Source organism: Artibeus jamaicensis, unplaced genomic scaffold (genome assembly GCF_021234435.1).
Source record: "Artibeus jamaicensis isolate MK-2021 breed Jamaican fruit bat unplaced genomic scaffold, CSHL_Jam_final contig_484, whole genome shotgun sequence".
Classification (NCBI taxonomy): Eukaryota; Metazoa; Chordata; class Mammalia; order Chiroptera; family Phyllostomidae; genus Artibeus; species Artibeus jamaicensis.
The window spans coordinates 698,058-720,793 of NW_026521859.1; the positions used below are offsets into that span (position 1 = coordinate 698,058).

Here is a 22,736-nt window from a genome sequence, read left to right on the forward strand (position 1 = left end):
CCTCCCTTCCATTTTATTTCACCCCCTCCTGTTTACAACACGGGATCTGAATCAGGTGAGAAGTCAATTAGGTGGGTCGTGTGCAGAAGCAATGAGCCCCGCTTGCTAGCCCGTGCAGCGTGGAAAATGCGCCACACCTGAACGTACGTTGACTTAGTTCCTTCCTCGCTTCTGGTTCCGGTATTGCAGGCGTCCGCACAGGTACCCCCCGAGCCGCGGGCGCGGCCTCGTCCCGCAGCTTTTCGCCTTCTAGGCGCCGCCGCAGTGCGCGAGCCAGGCTGGTGCGCGGCGCGGGCAAGGGCGCGCTCTGGAGCTGGCGCAGTTTGGCTGGGCGGTGCCCGCCTGGCATCCCTCTCCTCCTGGTTCCCACCTATCGCCGACTGCAGACCCGGCCCCGCCATGGGGAATATGCCATCCGCAGTGAAGCATTGTCTCAGCTACCAGCAGCTTCTCCGGGAGCATCTTTGGATCGCGGATTCAGTGGCTGGGGTGCTCGACCCCTCACAGGTACCAACTGAAGGCCCAGAGTGTCCCCACCCTCTTGCACACTGCCACCGGCCTTTGCCCCTATAATGTCACTTCTGCACTTCAAGGCCCTTCCTGCAGCAGTCTGTCCTGTTAGGCGTGACGCCTTAGAAGGTTTCCCATCAACTCTGCTGTAAACATGTAGACCCGCCCTACAGATCGGACTCAGCAAAATCCTTACCTGTGGCCATTTGCTGGTCCCTAAAGGAAAACCGTTCCTTCTGTTTTTCTGTTGGAAGGAATGAATTATATAATACCATTTGTAGCTGTAGGCAGGCAGCCAAGGATAGTGCCTTTATTTTCAGTTTCCTTCTTGTATTGTGTAACAAAGAGGACAAATTTGCCAGAATGTGAGGCAGAAAAAGGAAAGAAGCCAACATAGAAGGTTAGGAAAACATGGTAGGATGAAATTATCCATCATACCATTAATTATTCCTAATGTAGTTATGCTTGAACACACTTGAATAAGCTTGGAAAAAAATGGTAAAAAACAGCAATTTCAGACCAAAATTAACCCATGTCATTCCTGAAAGCCAATGTTTAGACAGAGGCAACCTAATAGTATGCACATACATGTGATTTAATGCAATTCTCAACCAGAAATAGGAGGTAAATTATATAATATGCTTATATATTATATATTTATTATGTATATACACTTTTTCCTTAAAACTTAAAATTTCACGAGTTAAAAACAGTGACAATTGTTATGTGAATGTTAAACCATGCCAAAAGAGAGAGAGACTGGGAATTTAGCTAGCAGTTCTTTTAACTTTTGCTGGATGCAGAAAAAGTTGATTCCTTATTTACCTTGTAAACAAAGTAATAACTTGTATTATAATATTTTAATAAGTAAGCACAATTTTCCTGTTTCTTTAAATCGACTATTCTAATGTCAGTTATCAGTTTTCCTATCACTTTACATTTTGAGTGTCCTGAGTTCAGGATGTGAAATTGTAACTCACAAAACAGGAAGTCAGCATTGGCCATTTGTGAGTCCTCTAAAAGATACTTTGCTCCTCATTCTCTGAAAAGATGGCCTTGATTATCTGACTCAAAGCTTTTGCTGACAATGCAAGAGAAGGAGAGTTCTTTATCTTCTCATCTGTTCACAAGTCTTTGTATTTAATGATCTACACTTTAATTTGATTTTTTATAACTTTTCCCTTCACTTTTAATATTTATTCTGTTACACAATCAGTTCTGAATTCTCAACTTTTGTTCCCTAAGTCTGAGACTTTCTATGACTTTTGTTGCTGGGTTAACATTATATTTCTTTGTCCCCTGCCATGGTCTGATTCTGTGGGCTTTGGGGACAATTAATTGAAGCCAGGCTGTTACGTGAGGTTGGCTGTTTTGCCCCATTTGTGGAAGTTAAGATAATTGAAAATGACTGTGATGACTGACTGATCAAGGAATGTCAGAAATAGGATTTTGATATTCACTAGCCTAATGAAGGCTTTTTGTTCCTTTTTGAGAAATAGCAACAGCTTCTCTAAAATTGCCTTTTTATCCCCCAAATGCTTTGCCTGGGAAACTCCTATTCATTCTTCAAACACAGCTTAAATATCACTTCCTTTGACTAATTCTCTTCTACTTTCAGAGTTAATGCCCCATTTATGGGCTTTTATGGCATTTAATACATAATTCCCTTTTAGTCCTGGCCTTATTGAATTGTAATTTTTTATGTCTTGTCCGATTTGAATTCAGAGCAGCCTTGACACCTGATGCTTGACTCTGTAACTTACCACATTCCTTGGCTTCTGCTTAACAACACCCTCAGTGTTTTAAAGCCCTGCCTCTCCAGTTCCTCAGTCTGGAACCAGAATGGCTCAGTGACCTATATCTGGCTAAATGTTCAGGTTCTTTATGACTTCTTATCCACACTCACTGTTTCAGTTACTATTTGTATATCAGTGTCTTCCAGATTTATATTCCCATCTCTCTCTTAAGTTCCAGTCCAGATGTTTAGCTACTCACTTGACATCGTCACTTGGATATCTCCAAAGTGATTCCAACTGAACATTTCCAAAATTTGAATTCAGGTTCTCCTCCTTAGAATGCCAGACCTTCTCTAGTATTTTCTGTTGCAGGGAATACCATCACATTTCATTCAGTCCTGCCAGCCACAAACTGGGAGCTCCTTATTTTCATTTCCCCACATCCAAAGTGTAACTAAGTCCTGCTATTTTAGCTCTTACATTTCTCTCAAAGACATCTGTTTTTCCAACTTTACTGCCACAGTCGGGTTTAAAATGGCGTTTTCTCTCATGGACTCCTAGACTATTGCAATCCTTCCCCAACCCACTAGCTGTATAGCCAGGTAGATGCTTTCTATTTCACCTAGAATCACGCTCTTCCCTTTTTTCACAACCTTCTATAAGTTGCCATAGCTTTTAGGAGTGAACACCAACACTCTCAGTGTGTTCAGAAAAGATGCTCTTTTCATTGCATCTCTCTGCAACATCATCTGAAGCTACACTCTTGTTTTTGCCACAGTGGCCTTTGAGCTCTCCAGTAATGTTTCCTTTGGTAACTCGGTTGTTTTCCTCTCTGCTGGCAGCATCCTTTCCAGCTAACTAACTTCTATTCATCCTTTAGATTTCACCTCAAATATTCTTTCTCATGAAATCTTTCTGATTCTCAAGGCAAGTAGTCTAAGACTTTGCTATCATATATTGCACAGTGCACTAATCTTTGTGTATAATACAGATTATATATTTATATTTGTGATTATTTGTTGTTTAACTTCCTACCAGACTCTAAGCATCATATAAGGACGAAATTCACCAGAGGATACTCAGCATCTAACAGAATGTCTATTTAGTTTTTGATAGCCAATAAATACTTGCTAAATGAACAAATGAATGAATGTTTACCCTTCTAGCCCATAAGCATCACGTGCTTATGGAGACCATGAAATTCTTCTTAGCACTCTTCAGGGTTCAAGACAGTCATTGGTGTTTTATTTTATTTTTTATTTTAATTTTATTTTTTAAATATTTTATTTATTTATCTTTAGAGTGGAAGGGAAGGAGAAAAGGAGAGAAATATCAGTGTATGGTTGCCTCTTGTGTGTCCCCTGCTGGGAACTGGCCTGCAACCCAGGCATGTGCCCTGGCTGGGAATTGAACCGAGATCCTCTGGGTCTCAGGCCCGCACTCAACCCACTGAGCTACACTAGCCAGGGCTGATTGGTGTTTTATAGTACAGTAGTAAATATTTGTTAAATGAATGCCAAGGTGATGGAATGAATACATGGTCAGTAAAGTTTGGTCTTAGTGATGGATGATAAATATTATTACAGTTTGTATCTGATCTTCTCATCTGGTGGTACCAAGTTATGGTTTGATGAAGGGAAGAGCTGAAGATGGATTCTGGAGGCTGAGAGATGACAGCACAGTGCTTAATCAATTGCTAAGTGTAAATCTGCAGAGAAAACCCTGAACAGAACTCCTGTGCTCTGAAATTATTTGGTTGCATTATCTCTCTTCCCCCTCCCCTCTGTTACTATCAGTTTGTTCTTTATTTCTGTCTCTGGTTATATTTTACTTGCTTGTTTGTTTTGTTGACTAGGCTCCACTTATAGGTGAGATCATATGGCATTTGTCTTTTACTGCCTGGATTATTTCACTTAGCATAATGCTCTCCATATCTGCCCATGCCATTGAGAATAGTAGGAGCTCCTTCTTTCTTTCTGCTGTGTAGTATTCTGTCATGTAAATGTACCATAGTTTTGTAACTCACTCATTTACTGATGGGAATTTAGGTTGCTTCCAATACTTGGCTATTGTAAGTTATGCTGCTATGAACATTGGGGAACATAGGTTCTTTTGAATTGGTGTTTCAGTGTTCTTAGGGTATAATCCCAGCAGTGGAATTGCCGGGTCAAAATAGGCAGTTCCATTTTTAGCTTTCTGAGGAAATTCCATACTGTTTTCCACAGTGGCTGCACCAGTCTGTGTTCCCACCAACAGTGCACTAGGGTTCCCTTTTCTCCACAATGACAAGACCGACGTGGGCAGGTTCCAGGGTGGGAGGCTGTGCTGGGGTGAAAATGGAGACAACTGTACTTGAACAACAATAAAACAAAAAAAATACCCAAAGAACAAAAAAATGAAATCATTTGCTTGTATTAGGACAGGCAGACTGTATTTTGAAAGAATAATGTGCTGTACAATAGAAAATTGAAAACCTAGACTCTTCTGTGACACACTTGTTCTGTGATTTTGTGCAGGCAATTGCCTGACTAGATCTTAAATGTTCAGTTTAGACATTAGAGATAATAATGTATCCATGATAAATTTCTGGGATAGAATTAAATATGGGGTGTGTGTATGTGTAAATACACAGGCATGCTTTTGGGGTCTAATAATTTATTACCAAATTAAAACAATGTGTCAATGTGCATAAAAAAGATTACATTACCACAGCTACACTAATTAAATGCTTTGAGTCTCTGGGTTTTTGCTGTCGACTTTGGTTTTGCAGAAGATTTCCTTGATGGGCCAAGAAGTTAAAATTAATCATATCGTGGTGTAAAGTATGTCTCAGGGCCTGTTTTATTTTTTATTTTTGTCTCATATAAAATAGGTGTATTGAACTTGGCTTAATTAGAATATTTTAAAGTTTTTTTATTGTACTTAAGTATCTGGTAGAGCAATCCCTTTTTGATTCCCAAGTGCTGCTTAAGTGGTAGTGCAGTCCTTCATATATTAATACCCCATTGCAACAATACATTCCCAAGGTTCTCAGTTCTAATACTAACAGCATTTCAAATGTATTAGATTGATAAAAGCAAAATGGTAGATTATGAGATTAAATTTATAGTTATTTCAAATCATATCCTGATCCTTTAAGTTACATTTGCTGTTAGCAAAAATTGTGATTAAAAATAAAGTATTTGGTATTAAAGGATCTCTGGAAATGCATTATATTTATGCTAAAATCTAATCAGAGGATATTGCAACTATATACTTTTTAGTTTGTAACTACACTGCTCTTAGTACATTTACTAAATACCTTAGAATGACTGGGGAGGAATTTTTGGAAAGGAACCCACATACCCTTCCATTGTTTGTTTTCTATTTGTCTCAGGCGTTCTGTGAATCTTTTCTCACCCTGCCCTTTTTTTTGTTTCTTTTGAAATTATATACATTTTATTATTTATTTTCCCTCTGCAGTAGTTTCTTATTATATACTGTTTTTACTGCAATTTTAGTTGCTATGTCAACACACAACCTTGACTTATTAACATATTATTTAAATTAGTGCTCTTATGGCTATTAAAATGCAAACATAAATAACTCCATTTTCTGCCTTCTGCTTTTCATGTTCTTGAATATACTATTTCTCTACACACTGTATTTGTTATATATTTGTATCTGTGCAGTCAATATACATTAATATTTATGCACATCTTTTTTCTTTACCATTTTTCATTTCTATTCTTTCATCTGAAGCAATTTCCTTCAAATAGAGGTATTTGCTTTATATTTTCACTAATTTCAAAATCAGCTGCACATCATTTTAATGTTTCTTTGTTTAAATTACATGTGTTTTGATACACAGATATGTACATATGTATGCGAATATAATGTGCATAAGTATGAGGTCTGCAGCCAGAAAGTATCCAGCCATGTACTATGAAAAATAGAGACATTTGTTGAAGAAGATACAAGAAACAGTGTACATAGGTCCTGGACAGTGCTTTTGTCTAAAAATAAGTAAATAAAATCTTAAAGAGAAACATCGTACATAGGACAGTGATGCCTCAGTCCCCTTCAAAGAAGGCACTTTGCGACCTCACACAGTTCTCCCAGTCACTATCTTTGCCTGGTTCTATTCCACCTATATTCTATTTCACTAATTCCTTCTTCAGCTTTTTCTAAGTTGCTGTTAATTTAATTTATTGAGTTCTTAATTTTAGTTAGAATTTTGAATTAACATATTTCTACATAATTTTTAAAACCACAATGCTTCATGTTATCATAAATACTTAAATATTTATCTGAGTTGTTGCAAGTTTCATGTCTGATAACTAACACCCATATTGAGATTTTCTGTGGATCTATTTCATGGATCTGTCATCTTGGAATGCCCACTCAATTTGGAGTTTATTATGACCACCGATATGAAAAAATTATAGACAAAATTAGGCAATGAGTGATACTGTCCTTCTCCAGAAAGGATTACCTACACCACTCTTTCTCCATCCCCTGCTATTCTACTCGTTCCTCACTCCCTGCCTCTGGAAATTACCATCTGTTCTCTGTATCCATGAATTAGCCTTTTGTAGATTTCATATATGTAAGTATTATCACAGAGTTTTTGTCTTTCTGTGTTTGACTTATTTCATTAGCACAATACTCTAAGGTCCATCTGTCTTGTCACAAATGAAAGAAAGTTCTTTTTTGTGGCTGAATAATACTCAATTTTGTGTGTATATATGCCACACTTATCTGTTGTTATACACTCAGGTCGTTTCCATGTCTTAGCTTGTAAGTAATGCTGCAGTGAGCATGGGGTGCAGGTATCTTTTCAAGGTGGTGATTTCATTTTCTTTGGATAAATATCTAGAAGTGGAATTGCTGGGCCCAAATTGCAGTTCTATTTTAAATTTTTTGATGATCCTCCATACTGTTTTTCATAGTAGCTGCACTAATTTATATTCCCACAGTACACAAATGTTACCTTTTCTCCACATCCTGACTAACACATTATTTCTTAAGTTTTTGGTCATAGCTATTTCAATAGGTGTGAGGTACAGAAAATAGTTACCTTTTGCTTCTAGCAGGCAGTAATGTACTGATAGCTTACATTAAGCCAATCAGATCCTTAGCTGGTTTGAGGCTGTATCTACGTCATTCCCGACGGCTTGCCTTATTTTTCCTCCCCTTTTTATTTTGTAGCTCTTCAGGGGTTCTAACTATAAGGCCTACAATATCTAGCAGTGCATATGTTCCTCCTTGGGACCTGAACTCAAAATATTTCCTCCTTAGCCACTAAGGCTCCTGGAAGCGCTGATCATCTTCCCAGCTGCAACAGAATGGCAAACATCTCGAGAGCAAAGTTGTGCTGAATGTTGGTATTAGCACTTTATGTTTTCCTTCTGCGTGGTATATTGGCCACTGAAGTACTCACTGCCTTGGCAATGCTGAGACTATCAAACAGCTGTTTTCCATTAATATAATGTACAGATTTTCTGTTTTTTCTCAACAAGTTGTTTGCTCCAAATACATTAGTTGAAAGATTAACAATATAACAGGGAAAATGTAGAAAATACTAATTGTGCAATATAATTTCAGTTGTAAAAATATATTTACCTTAATACAAAAATTTTGAAGTGGGTACAGTGCAATGAAAACTGATTAGAGTAACTATTTATTTATTTTTCATTTATTTTTGCATCTTTGTTGAATTATAACATTGTATAACTTTAAGGTTTACAAATTTGATACACTTTTTTCAAAATGATTTGCACCATAGCTTTAGTTAATGCTTGCATCACTTCACATAATTATCATTTACTTTTTGTGGCAAGAATATATGAGGTGTACTCATAGTAACTTTCAAGTATCCGATACAATTTTATTGCGTATACTCATTATGCTGTACATTAGATTCCTACAACTCATCTTATAAACGGAAGTTTGTATAGAATAAAAATTCAAAGTTCAAAAATAAAAAAGATGAAAAGATTGGCTGATCCATAAAAAGTAATATCCTATGAAAAACAGACTATTCTAGTGGTCTCCACTATAAATATAAATTATGAGATATAGAGAAGATATTTTTAAAATAATATGAAAAGTAATATTGTGCCCAACTTCAGTATCTGACTTTAGAGAAGCAATATGCTAATTACTCCTTCTTTATGTGTGACATAGTTGAATACCCTTGTTGAATGAATGAATCAGTGAATGATTATATTTCCTTTACAATATATTATCTCTATTGGTATTAGTTTACCCCATATCTTTTCATTTTATGGGCCTGAATTTGGTAAACATATTCTTTTTCTTAACCTTTCCTTTTTTAATCTTATCTTTTACTTCATTTTGTCCTGGTTCGTTCATTCATAATCAGTTTCATTCACTCACTAATGAACTTCTTAAGAAGTGTACATGTTTTATTAATTCACTCAAAAAGCATTTTGTGCATTTGCTCATCCTCTTGTCCAGATGCATGTGTTTGTATCTGTATGTGCATATGTGCGATATGCAAACAGTTGATTTTTCTTTCTTTTTTAAAAAATTTTATTGATTATGCCATTACAGTTGTTCTATTCCCCCTTCATTCCCCTGCACCCTCAACACTCCCTCCCCCACCATTCCCCCTCTTTAGTTTATGACCAGGTGTCTCAAGTTCCTTAGATTCTATATTTCCCATACTATTCTTGCCCTCCCCCCTATCTATTTTCTACCTACCATCTAGGCTTCTTATTTTCTGTACCTTCTCCCCCCCCCCTTCTCCTCCTTCCACTCCCCTGTTGCTAACTCTCCATGAGATCTTCATTTCTATGGTTCCGCTCCTGATCTAGCTGTCCTCTTAGTTTGCTTTTGTTTTAGGTGTGGTTCTTAATAACTGTGAGTTTGCTGTCCTTTCACTGTTCATATTTTTTGTCTTCTTTTTCTTAGATAAGTCCCTTTAACATTTCATATAATAATGGCTTGGTGATGATGAACTACTTGAACTTGATCTTATCTGAGAAGCACTTTATCTGTCCTTCCATTCTAAATGAAAGTTTTGCTGGATAGAGCAATCTTGGTTGTAGGTCTTTGGAGTTCATGACTTGGAATACCTCTTTCCAGCCCCTTCTTGCCTGTAAGGTCTCTTTTGAGAAATTAGCTGACAGTCTGATGAGAGCTCCTTTGTAGGTGACTGTCCCCTTATCTCTTGCTGCTTCTAGAATTCCATTCTTCATTTTAATATTGGCTAATGTAATGATGATGTGCCTTGGTGTGTTCCTTCTTGGGTCCAACTTCTTTGGGACTCTGAGCTTTCTGGATTTCCTGGAGGTCTATTTCCTTTGCCAGATTGGGGAAATTCTCCTTTATTATTTGTTCAAATTAGCTTTCCATTCGTGGTTGTTCCTCTTCCCCTTCTGGTACCCCTATAATTTAGATGTTGGAGCATTTAAAGATGTCCTGGAGGTTCCTAAGCCTCTCCTCATTGTTTTGAATTCTTGTTTCTTCATCTTTTTCTGTTTGGTCATTTTTTTCTTCCTTCTAGTCCAGTCCCTTGATTTGAGTCTCGGTTTCCTTTTCATCACTATTGGTTTCCTGTGTATTTCCCTTCATTTCAATTAGTTTAGCCTTCATTTGTTCCTCTAATTTGTGACTAAAATCAGCCAGTTCTGTGAGCATCCTGATCACCAGTGTTTTGAACTGTGCATCTGAAAGTTTGGCTGTTTCTTCATTGCTTAGAGTTATGGGCTCTGGGACTTTGAGTTCTTCTTGAGCCATGTTTTGTTCTGTTCGCACCCATTAGGTATAAGGAGCGGAGCCTTAGGTGTTCACCAGGGCGGGGCTGCCCAGGTCGCTGGGTTGTGATGCTGTATGTGAGGGCTGGGTTAGAGAGAGACAATGGCGGTCCCCTCTGTTCCTTCCAGCAGCTGGGGCCTTGGAGGTCTGTCTCACTGCTCATTCCTTTGCTAGTTTATCTGTGCACAAATGTGTGACTGTGGTCAGCCTGCTGCCTTGCGCCCTCACTGGGTCCACCCGTTGCAACCCAACACTTGGGATCCACCAACCACTTACCAAGTCCCTGGGTCAGTCTGACCGAGTTTTCCTGCACAACCCTGCTCTGCCAGCCGCCGGCTCCACCTCTCTTGCTGGTCTAGCTGAAAGGTTCCTTGTTGTGGGACTTTGGTAGTTTAATTTTCTGTGTTATGGCTGTGTATTTGTTTTACTAAAACTTTGTTGTCTTTAAACTTTGTTGTGTGAGAAGGCACAGAGTTTTCACCTACGCCTCCATCTTGGCGGAAGTCCACAAACAGTTGATTTTTATATTTGAAAAAAATGTTTATTTTTTTCTGAGTTCTGAATTAGTGTTTTAATTTTCTTTATTTGAATATTTAGTTCATGTAATTTTAGTCTTTTAGAAAGTAAGGTCCTTAAAATAATATATATCCATTTTTCTATTATTTTGCTTTAAATATGTCTCTTATAAGCTACCTATCTGATTGTCTTTATCCTTAACCAGGTGAATTTAACTTTATGTGTGACATGACTATTGATATATTTATCCTTTTTTTGGTCATATTTATCAGCCTTACCACTTCATGTTTATCTTTGAGGCTTTTTATACATTTTACTATTCTTATTTTGTATTTAAATCCATAGTATTGTTTGAAGCAAAAGACTTATTTTACAGAATGAACTTTTTCATCCTGTGAAAAGTCTGTTTCATGATCATTACCCCAGGGTTTCTCAAATAGCGTGTTACGAGGTACATTGCCATTCCCAAGACCCTCTTTGTTGATATAACGTAACTGACAGATGAAGTAAAGGTAGAGAATTCCAAAGACTTATAGTGCTGGTGAAGCCAAACACCAGCCAAAGCTTTCAGTCACGGGCACAACAGAGTTAGAAAGTCGAAAATGTAGGCACATGTGGTCAGAGGCTTAATAAGTAAGCAGTCACAAGCAATAATAAGCCTTTTGTATGGCCATGCAAATTAACGACAGCTGAAATAAAATAAAATTCCAGTGAATGTAACTGGAAGTCAAGTATTGAAGAGAAGGTTCACCAGGACATTGAATATTCTGCAGAATAGTGTCTGAATGTGTGGTGAAGGGAATGATGGGGAACAGAGTTCTAATGGCCTCAGTATACAAGGGGTACAAGTCCTTAAATGGGGGTGAAGGGAGGTAAGCGATGCCAAATCCCATGGATCTCAAAGAACGGGGGATTTTTATACAAGTAAAAAGGAGTAACAGTCTTTGAGATGCAATGGGATCTAAAAATGCCATCTGTGCTAAGGTATAGGAAGACTAAGCAGTCTCTACATGAGAGGGTTACAAGTCAGGGCGATTGGGCGGAGAGGATGAGAACTAAATAGGTGGAAAATGTCATGGAGCTTGTTATTATAGAGCTGCATTTCCAGCTGGAAAAATAAAGACACTTGAGTCTTAGCATAACAAAAAAGGCAGAGAACTATGTGGCATTCTACAGAAGTGAGTGATGGCTGGGAATAATATTTTGGGAAAGGACTGAAGAGAACAGAACTGTGAACTGAGGTGGGCTACCAGGTGGATGATCCTCAACAACTGGTGATGGACGTGGGTCTTAGCATCAGCCAAACCCTGGATTTATCGCATTCCCAGAGCATAGAGACTCTAGATCTTGGGGTCACCTCGAATTTGAATGGACTTGTAGGTGCTTATGAGAAAAAAGCTTTTTCTAAGGCTGTTCACATGTCGATGTCCAAAGGGAAATACCTGGCCCCTGGATGCTGAAACCAGGGGCAGAAACTCTGAAGGCTGTGGCTTTGTCTCTGTGCCACTGGAAAGCGTACTCTCTGGTGTTGTATAAGGAATGCAGTCTTTATATATCTCACCCACATTTTGTTTTTTAATCAGTTTAAATACCTTGTTTGTATGTGTTCTCTATTCAATATGTGCTAGGCACTACCTGTTGACTATGCAATAACTCATTTGATCCTCACAGCAAGCCATTTTTTAGGTTTAGTTACTGAGATGCAGAAAGTTCAGATAACTTGTTCAAGGTCAGTAAATAAGGAGGAGCAGAGCGGGCAATTGAATTCAGTCAGTTCTACTTTTAGAGTCACCAGTTTTCTCCACTGTACCAGGGCTTCCTAAAGTTTCCTCGTGGTTAGAATCACCTGAGGTGTTTATGAAATGTACTGGGCATTCTGATTCAGTAGCTTTAAGTTGGAGCCCAGCTAGCATTGTTTTTACTTCACGTAAGTATAGAAAAACCTGCGCTGGGTGACTGTGCCACCCTTCTGTCCCTGCATCTGCTGTCAGAGGAGTTGCTGTCCTATCAGGTTTCCTCTAAACTGTCTTTCCAGAGCTCCTGGCTCCTGCCCATGGAAGGCTCCTATGAGTTTCACTTCCCTTCTTTCCTCTCTGAGGTTGAGACTAGAGTTCTGCCTGGAATAGAATTGCATTGGATACAAGAGGAAAAACAACTTGGTTTCCAGTAAATTTCCTGTTCCCTCCAATCTCCAATACTTTCTGTCCTTGGATTTCAGTTGGCTCCTGTATTCCTTGCTTTCTCTTACTCCAGCTGGCTTTCACATCCTTCCCTCCCCCGACCCAATGTTCTTGTTTTTTTCATTAGCTCCGAACGCCTCCAAGTCTTCTGGCTTTCTTTATGCTTATTCATTCTGTGCTGTAACTTTCCCTGACCCTTTCTTCTCTCCTGTTTCTTTCCAAGTTGAGCTTTTATTTTTGCTTCTTTTTATTTTCCCTACTCAAATACAGGGCTAGACTGTGCAGACCCATAACTTTATGGATCACTCTCATGTAACAATTAGCATTATAAGAGATACAGCAAAATCATATATTTGGATATTGTTTAAAAAATCTGATTCGGAAGTGATGGCCCAGCCTGTTTGTAGCCCTAATACCTAAAGCAACATAGAGTCCTAGTTTCCTCCTGCAGGTCTCTGTATTGTTAGAGTAGGAGATGCAAATTGGCTACTATACCAGTGAGTCAGATTTAACCTAACCTCTGGAAATGGGTTTGTTTGGTTGAGACTGCACTTAGAAATGAAGTACATATGAATGCCTTAAACAGGACTTGCACTCTTTACTCATGCATGTAGCTGCCTTGGGCATCCAGATTATCTTTCCGAGCCTACGGATTTTTTATTTTGTTCTCTAGGGACAGTGGCATGGGGATGTCCCTGCAGTGAGACCATCTAGATCATTTTTGAACATGGGCCCATTTTTAACAGTGTAGTGCCGGTCATACTCAGCAGACAGGGAGTTGTCTTTAGGTTACCAGAAGTTTGCCATCTTCCCCTCTGGACACTTTCCCTTTTATGAGTGATGAGAACACATTCCTAAATGAACACGCAGGTGTTTTTGAATTTCTTCTCTTGGATCTAATCATCTTGATTAGCCTGCTTTTTTTAAAAAAAACAAAAACAAAACATAGTATTGATTGGCAGAACTTGTTTCTAAAACATTCATTCTAAAATCAGACTTGATGTAAACAGAATTTTATCTGAGCATGATTTAAAACATTCAGGTTCATCAAAGCTTATATTTTGAAACTTTTTCATGTAATTTATATGAAAACCAAGTAGTAACAAGAATGGAAAAGTTCTCTACAAAATTTAAAAAACAAAAACAGACAAAACACCCAAAAGCTTTTGCTTCTAGGCAGTGATAAAGGGACCAGAGCTGTGATACTGTAGATAGGAGGAGCCAGTATTTCCTTCCCTGGTCCAGAGGGGAGGAGAGCCGCGTGCTCTGGCTGTCTTGATGCCTGCAGGGTGGTGAGGACCATGGTGGGGAAAGAGGGGCTCCATGTAATGAGAAATAGGACCACCAGGGCTTTCTGTCCCTGGGGTACTGGCCAGGACACATTTGCATTCTTCACTGCTCTATTTCTCTGAATGCTCACTTCTTCGTTTCTTATTTGTATTAGTTTGGTTTTTTGCAGTCATTTCTTACAATTCAATTAAAAATCACAGGCTTGTAAAATTTATCTAATTCATTGTGCAGAGGGAGTAAATGATGATGATAATAGTCTTTGTGTTGGAGGTTCATTTGAGATCAAGTGGAATTTGAATAGATACAAGGCATTCCTAGTCAGAATAAGATGACTGAAGATTTATGGGTAGAGTTAATATAGTGAAGTCCTGGAGAATTATTTATTTAGTTATAGATATATATGTGTGTGGATATATATGTATCAATATACATTTGTGTCTCTGTATACCCACATACATATATCATTCATCTAAACTGTTCTCACAGAAAACAATTTAAAGGCCTCTAATCTTAAAATTACCTATTTTATATTTGATTTGAAGATGGATGCTCACTCTTTGCAAATAGTGAAACTTTTCTTGTGTTTTTCTTATATTCTTCACCTCTCCCCCACCAACCCCAATTCTTGTATAGTGTTTAGTGGACCCATTTTTGTTTTCTGTGTTAAAGTAGAGTTCTGCACAAAACAGATTAAAATATTTCTTTTTTTAAAGATATTTATTTTTTATTTTCAGAAATAGGGCGAGAGAGGAAGAGAGAGAAACATCAATGTTGCATCTCATGCACCCCCTATCAGAGACCTGGCCTGCAACCCAGGCATGTGCCCTGACTGGGAATTGAACCAGTGACCCTTTGGTTCGCAGGCTGGTGTTCAATCCACTGAGGCCACACCAGCCAGGGAAGATTAAAATATTTCTTTATTAAATGTACAATATTTGCAGAACTAGACTGAGGTCAAGAGGTGAAACCATATTTTCTTTACCTTTCTGTTATGCAGAAAACAAATACTTAATGCTCTTTAAATATTTGTAGAACTAAATAGTTTGTATAGATTAAATATAGCAAATATACATAATATAAAACCTCAGGTGTCTTTATCCAACATAACTGATTTCTGATTGGCAAAAACATGTATTGAACTTATTTAAGTGTTTTTGTAAACTAGAATTGGTAGTTTTAGCTCCTGTGTATTATTTTTCATATTGAGCTATAATGCATATTTTTAAATCCAGGTGCTAATTTGGAAGTCCGCAAACCTTGTTTTTTTCTTGGCTATCATTGTAAAGGTCAGAGGAAGTAGAATGTAGCTTTTTATTCACTTGTCATAAGTGTGTTCTTAGTGATTTAATTCACACAGAGTACAATAGGCATCTTCTCATGACTGCATTTTATAGGAGTAGTAGAGAAAATGCGGGGCGTACTGATACCCTCAGGGGTTGCAGGGTCTGAACTGTGGTTCTTGGTTTTGAGTTCAGCCTTTGGGCTGCGTACCCTGCTGATGGGAAGTGCGTCACATGTCATCTGTGTGTGTCGCTTTACAAGTCACGCTTCCTTAGAGTTGTGAAGTAGGGAAATGCAGATGGCAGGAAACTTCTACTGCATAAAAATACCTTTAACCCAAGTTCCACTCTAGGAAATCAGCGTTTAAAAAGTCTTTTTGGTGAACTTTATTAACATCCAACGGGGTCCAGGAAGCTTGGCAAACAAGGAGGCAGGAAACCCCAAAGAGAACATGTCTGTCAGACGTCTTTCCTCGTGGGGTTTCCTTCCAAATGTTTTTGGATCTTGAAGGAAGTGGAGTGGCTTTCTGCCACCACGTTCATACATCTGTAACCCACTGGGTGTACAGAGTCTGGCATTCACTTTGTAAATTCTTTCCTCAATCTGTATTTGTTTCACTGTGAAATAGAAGCCGATCATTGGTTAATGCTGAAGTCAAACGATGAATCTTATTTTAGCTAGACACTATTTCTACTTTTTGAGAATTTTGATTTAAGGGCTGAGCGTTCTCTGATTTTTTAAAATACTGTGGCACAGTTAAAACCTTGCATTTTACAGAAATCTGGGGACCTGGTCAAACATAAAAGCTGAGGGCAATTTGGAGCTCTGTTTGCTTAGGTTTTAGGGCTGCGCTTAAAAGACATTTTGCAGGATCTGTGGAGAAACAGATGTACTCATTCAGACTTTCACTCCCAAATGTCTGATATCACTTAGTCCTTATTCCCTCATGACAAGATGTTAATATTTAATTTAATATAATTCTGCTGAATGTATGCTCTAGAAAATACTGAAAGGAAAACTTGAGCTAAAGGAGGTGAAACATGAGCCTTCATAAATACTCATCTCTAGAGAGCTAGATCGCTTAAATCTCTTTGCTCTTTGAAGAATGTGTACAGATGTTGACCTTCTGATGGGAAAGACAGTGATAACTTGCTAACTAAAATGTCAGTCATTTGTCTTAATCAAAAAGTGTTATTTGGAGGCATTAGTATTATTTCAGTATACCTGCTCTAGATGTGCAGCTGACAAATGCAAGAATATATGTGATACAAAATGCTACATTAATTGTTAATAGGGTATTATTAACCAGAGTTATGGAAATTATATAGTCATGGTAATGCAGTCTCTCTTTGTCAGATAGCAAATTTTATTCCAGTGACTTTGTGAAAAACTTTACATAAATATTGAACTCTTATACGGCACCAGAGAAGATCCTATTATTCTCATTTTTAATATGAGAGAAGGAGGCTCAGAGAGTTAATAAAGTTCTCTCCAGGACACATACCTGGTAGAGGCATCGGACTGAACCTATTCCAGGTTCCAAGCCTGTATTTCTTTCCTAATCATATCAATCTCTTTACCTGTAGAAACTTTAATTATAAGAACATTATTTTGTACTTATTCAATATAACTTGTAAAAATTTAACACGTTAGTAAAGTTCTAGATTAATCTATCACTTTAAGGAAGCAAACAGCAGTTGGTTACATATGGCCTACGATGATACAGGTCAGTTTCCTTCATTAGTCCATTTTGAGACCCATCATTCAAAATCGAAGCTGAATGAAGCTGAATGAATCATTCTTATTTCTCATTTCAGAGACAGGTTTTTCAGACTCTTTAAAATGATTCTATAGTAGCCTTCTATAACCTTTTCCTGTTACTCAGTACTGACTAGCAGCCTTTTTTTTTTTTTTTTGAGCTACTTACTGAAATCCTAATGCTGTATAGTATATTTCTGAGACCTACATCCTTAGATTTAAGTAAGTAGTTCAAACTCAGGGCAGGTAAAGTCGACTGAAAGTCTTAACCAAAAGGTCAGATTTATATTGAAGGTTCCTAGGTAACTTAAGTTGGAAAAATCAATTTACTTTACTTCTGTCTTTTCATCTTGATTCTTTTTTTCTAAGTGGCCATCTAAAACCATAAGTGTGTGAAGCCAGCCATAGTAAACTGTAGCTTCCTGTAGTATACTATAGTACAATACACGGAATAAAAAAATACAGTGACCTAAAGTTACTGCTGAAATACTTTTTTTGAGGTTAATAAAAATCTTTATTAATAAGACATGTGATTTTGGAAACATAGAAAATGATCATTCTCTTTCATTTGTCACTAGAAGCACAAAGGAAGGTAGTGGAACTAGTTGTGTAGAATGGATCATAGGATAAAAATATGACGGATGAGAAGGAAATCACAATGTTAAGGCAGTTGTTCTGACCCCCACAATGCGCCCCTCAGAGAGCTTCAGGATTCTTCCATTTGAGAATCAAGGAGCTCAGGAAGCACAGCCAGTCATGTGATGGCTGGACATTTGAGTTGAATTCACATTATTGCAGATGTGGCTTTATGCGCCTTTGCTGTCCTTCATTTCTGCTTAGCATTTCTGAAAAACTGCTGAATGTGTGGAATGTTGAGATGTCCAGGAATTCGCTATAGCCTGTGTTAGTAGCTTCTCACTTTTCCTCCCCACGGCAGCTGGCTTTGTCGAGAGGGAGGGACCTCTGGCCTCTGATGCTGCACTGTCCACTCCTGAGGAAGCCCACCCTACCATCCCCTCCTTTCCCTAAAAGCAAGGTCAAGAAAACACCACTTCTCAAACTGTTGACAAAAATACAATACTCATCATTAACTTTGTATGAACTCCTACTTACCTAGTTTTGATGAAGTGACATGTAATTATTTATTCAAATCATGTGCAGTAACTACCTTCTATCTCTGGATTCATGGTATAGTTGGAGAAATTTTCTATTAACCAATAGGCACAGTGGAAAGTGAGTGCTGAGAACTCTTTCTGAAAGTTTAAAATATTTAAAATACACTGAAGCATGCTATAAAATACAGTCTCATTAAAGAATAAAAGGTTAAATTTATGCCCAATCATACACCATCAAGATCACAGAAATTGAAAATCAGAAAAATCGAGCATATTCTTACAGTTTTGCCATTCATATTACCGTTGTGGGAAAGCATAGTTATATGTGGTCTGTGTGCGGGGTGCTTTGTTTTTTACATTTTGGCTCTAATATTCCTGCCAGCACATATCCATACTTTCTTAGAACACTGTTTTATTTACTTATTAGTTATAGCCAACTGAAACTTTGAATATGTTCCATAAATTTTAGTTGCTCTAATTTTCATGAGGAAAAACATTTATGGCCCATAAACTTGTTTGTTACCATCATGTGTATGCATATATACACACCCACTGAAAATGGCAGCATTCATATTCGAACATGCTTGTGAGTGTATGAATGTCTGTCTTCGTGTAGGTAGGTTTATGTCTATGAATATATGTCAGTACATATTTATGACTTTGGGTAAATGATGCTATCCAAAGCTTTTTGTGTGTGTGTGGAGTTAGAACAACCAGGGGGAAATAATGAAATGGCCCAAGAGGATTTAGAACCTGGAGGAATTGAGAACACTGTATATGAGATTGAATCAATAAGAAGCAAGAGGAAGCACTGAAAAGTAGGCCTGTGGGAGGAGGCATTGATTAGGACAGTCTCCACGATGCTGCTCTGTTTGTCCCACCTCCCAGCCCTGGGGTTGATTGCTTAGCATGTTCTACTGTCATTTTTGAGTATCCTTGACACTTTAATATATTATCTCAAATAAGCTTTCAGATGATCCTTGTGAGTTATTAGACTTGTGATCATGTGATTTTGTGCAGTAGTCCATTGTCACTATTGCTAGCCCAAATCTGTGAAAGTTCGGGCATTGACATCCGACCTCTTTATTCCACAAAAACAGAAAGGAGACCCTGAGAGAGAGGGTGGCCTGGTTGGGGCAGCAGATCCTGAGGCCTCTCCTGACAAATGATCTCCCATTTTCTCAAACTATTCAGCCCTAAATTAGTGAGTACAAGTGCTTGTGTGTGTATGTGTTACTTTCAGTGAACTCTAATATATGTGGGTGTCCCTGGTACTGGTATTTCTAAAATACCATTGGAAATCTGAAGAGGGGTAAAAAATGTTTAAATGACTTGTGAAATTTGTGAAGAGAATTTATAGAATTGAATTTCTAGTGCTATTTAAAATTCCATCCATTACTTACTGTATTATGTGCTGAAAAGACCAATTTGGATGGGCCAAGTGAGGAAATATAAATCACTTACATTTCCTATTTGAAAGCATGGAATTAGAAAGTGATATTCAAGCCACAGAATTATAATGAATATTAATATAAAAATTGGAATATTAATGCTTATTATTTTTACAACATAATTAATGGAGAAAGGGATTTTATTGATTTTGTAGTTGATGGCGATGGAATGTTACTGAAGCATAATCATATAATTATTTTTTAAAGTTGGTTTGACCTAGACCTGTGGTTCTCAAATTGTGGTCCTCGGATCAGCATCCCTGTCACTCTTGAACCAGATGGAAGTACAGGTATATGGATCCAGCCTGACCTAGTGACTCACAATCTTTGCTGATGGCCCCAGTAACCTATTTTATCAAGACCTCCTTTATCAAGGAGATTCAGATTCACAGTAAATATTAGGAAATACTGGTCTATAGTGTATGACTAAAGGCTATTTTGATCGACACAGAAAACAACTTGGAATGAGGAGCTTGGATTTTTGTCTCAGTGTTATTTTGTAGAGACCTTATTTCTTATATCTAAAAGAGAAGTTACAATAACTAAGATTGTAGAACAAATAAGATCAAAGTTTTAAAAATGACTGCTATGAGGTTATACAGTTTAATTATATTCAAAGTTATTAGGAGTTTCAGTGATTAATTTTAATAACTATTACATGCTATTAGTTTAGAATAAGCTGTTTGTTGGGATATTTTAGTTTGTTGACTGAATTAAATAATGGTGCTGAAATGAACTTTTTATACACAAAATAAAATAAAACTTTATTGAGCAACCTGAATTTTGTTAGAGGGTAGGTTTCCAAATACATTCTTAGTTTGCAAAACTGGAAGGCATAAAGACTAATTAGTCATTCCATATAACCTGCTTATTAACTATTCCCAGGGGAAAATTGAAAGCCAGACACTATGGTTTATTTTTTAATAGAAATTTAAAAGAAGAACATTGATTTATTGCCTAAAATGGCCGATAAAGGCTGAATCCAACTTCAGCAGAACTGCACAAATTTTTTTCTTTGTTTTGATGTTTCAGTCTGCAGATGTTAGCTGTTTTTGTGAGGAAATAATGGTGTTAGCTATGAGTTTTCTTGGAGAGAAAGAGCTTAAAAGCTTTGGAGTGCTGGGCTCACAGTCTGCACAGCCAGATGAACATGGATGGAATGTTAGGTGAAGTCCACGGGGAGTCATTCCACAGCAGCATCTGCGAGGAAACAATAAGTGACTGGCGGGTGTACTTTTCAGGCAAATGATTAAGAGGCGATTAAGTGAAGGTGTTAGGATGTGAAGTAGGGAAGGAAGTACTGAAGGTGTATATATTATATGGAACGGAGAGATTATGGAAAAGACTTAACAGAATGAGCTGTAGATCACAGCCGAACTTATACAAAGCTGGACTTGGAATTTGGACAGCATAGCTTATAGGTATCACGTGAAATAGGACGTGAGATTCACATAATACAGAACATACTGCGACATACTTTTTTTTGAACAGTAAAGGACAGTGATAATGTCTATTTTTCAGAGCCACTGGAGGTCATTTCTTAGAGTTAGAAAGACATCTTGCTATTACACCTTTATGGTCTTACTCTGATTATATTGGCCCTACTTTAAAGTCCTAAGAAGGCTCTGGGCTTTGGAAATATAAATCCATGCTTTGATCAAGTGAGTAGTTTTACTTCACTGTTTGATACTAACTCATTCATAACGCATAAAGACAATGTCGCTTTAAATTGCTTTGCATCATCATATCTTCCTGTCCATTTCTTTTGCCTACTAACAGTTCCCCACTCTCAATTGTGAATGAATGAATGAGTGAATGAATGAATAAAATTCTGTGTTAGATGTTATGGGATGAAAACTAGTTCATTTTTTTCCCAGAGGCTCATGGTTACCCTTAAAAACAAAATCTAGTTTCTTCTCAATACAATTTTTTCTCTTGATGACAGGTAGTTGAACAGCTGGCAAAGTAAGAAACTAGAGGGGACCATAAGGCAGCATTATGGAAGCTAGTGCCTTACCCTGGCCCCACTCATCCTTTCTGGCAATTACTTAAAAGGTTTTTTCATCTTAGTGAATGGACGTTCTGCAAATACAAGACTGCATCTCAACTCAAGGCTCAAAATCTAACAATTGGATTTTATTAGCCAATATACTTAAATACTATAACACATAACTTCACATTTTTATTACCTAAAATAATCACAGATGATTTCTTGCTGAAGTCCAGTGTGGATGATTTCGTCATGCAGGGACCATGTGCCCATTTAGGGACCCAGGCTCCTCCTCCTTGTGACCCTGCCCTCCTACAGGTTCTTTCCATTTAGCCGGATGATGGGAAAAGAGAACATAGGAAAGACACATGTACTTCTTAACACTTCGCTGCAGAAGTGACATGCTTTGGCTTGACTCCATTGTCCGGGCCTCCCCAGAATTGTCAGACTTAGATGTGACAGCGGCAGAGATGTGCACATTTCAGTCTCTACTGTATGGACTTAACCTTCCTGCCACCTCTCTAGGCAGCCTCTTTTTCTGTATTACAAGAAAACGTGAAACTACTTGGGCACATTCAAGGACAGACTAACTGGACAAACTAAGCAGAGGGCTGTGTATGTAGTATTTGCTCCACAATACAACTTTGAAACAAAAAGTCTTGTTTAATTCCATTTAAATAGCTCTCTGGCCTTTTCTCCTTTCCAGCCTTGGTGCATCTCTGTTTTTTAGACTGACATTCCCTTAGTATGATCATTTCATCAAATGTCTCTGAGAAGTCAAAAACGAAGGAATTCCAGATTGGTAGCATGGGTCTCAGGGTTGGTTCCACTGGTAGGTGAGAGGTATGGGAATGCCTGCCGGCCCAAAGCTTGTTCTGCAGTACCCCTGGGTAAAGATGGCACTTAGATTAACCAAGATCATAGTCCAATAGATTAAGGACAGGATGAAGCAAATGTTGATGAGATTTGAGAAAGAGCATCAATTTGGATGTTTCTGAGGGTGGTGGACCCATTTAGAGAGAGAGAAAATCAAGAAGCAGCTTGAAGGGAGCAGGGTTAAAAATACAGAGACTGGAAAAGGCTTGGGATCTAGGGTGGTCCATATACTGAGACTGAGGGGTTCTGGGAGGGGTGACTTTGCTTAT

At 37.9% G+C, this 22,736-nt stretch overlaps 1 protein-coding gene across 1 annotated transcript in view; it reads left to right on the top strand.

Moving 5' to 3' along the window:
- Window positions 1-393: 393 nt before the first annotated feature.
- Window positions 394-22,736, top strand: part of HMGCLL1 (3-hydroxymethyl-3-methylglutaryl-CoA lyase like 1) — a 191,271-nt gene continuing 168,928 nt past the window's right edge. Inside the window, exon 1 of the mRNA XM_037152085.2 lies at window positions 394-507. Coding sequence (XP_037007980.1) covers window positions 400-507 — 108 coding nt within the window. The 5' untranslated portion in view covers window positions 394-399. The remainder of the gene's footprint in view (window positions 508-22,736) is intronic.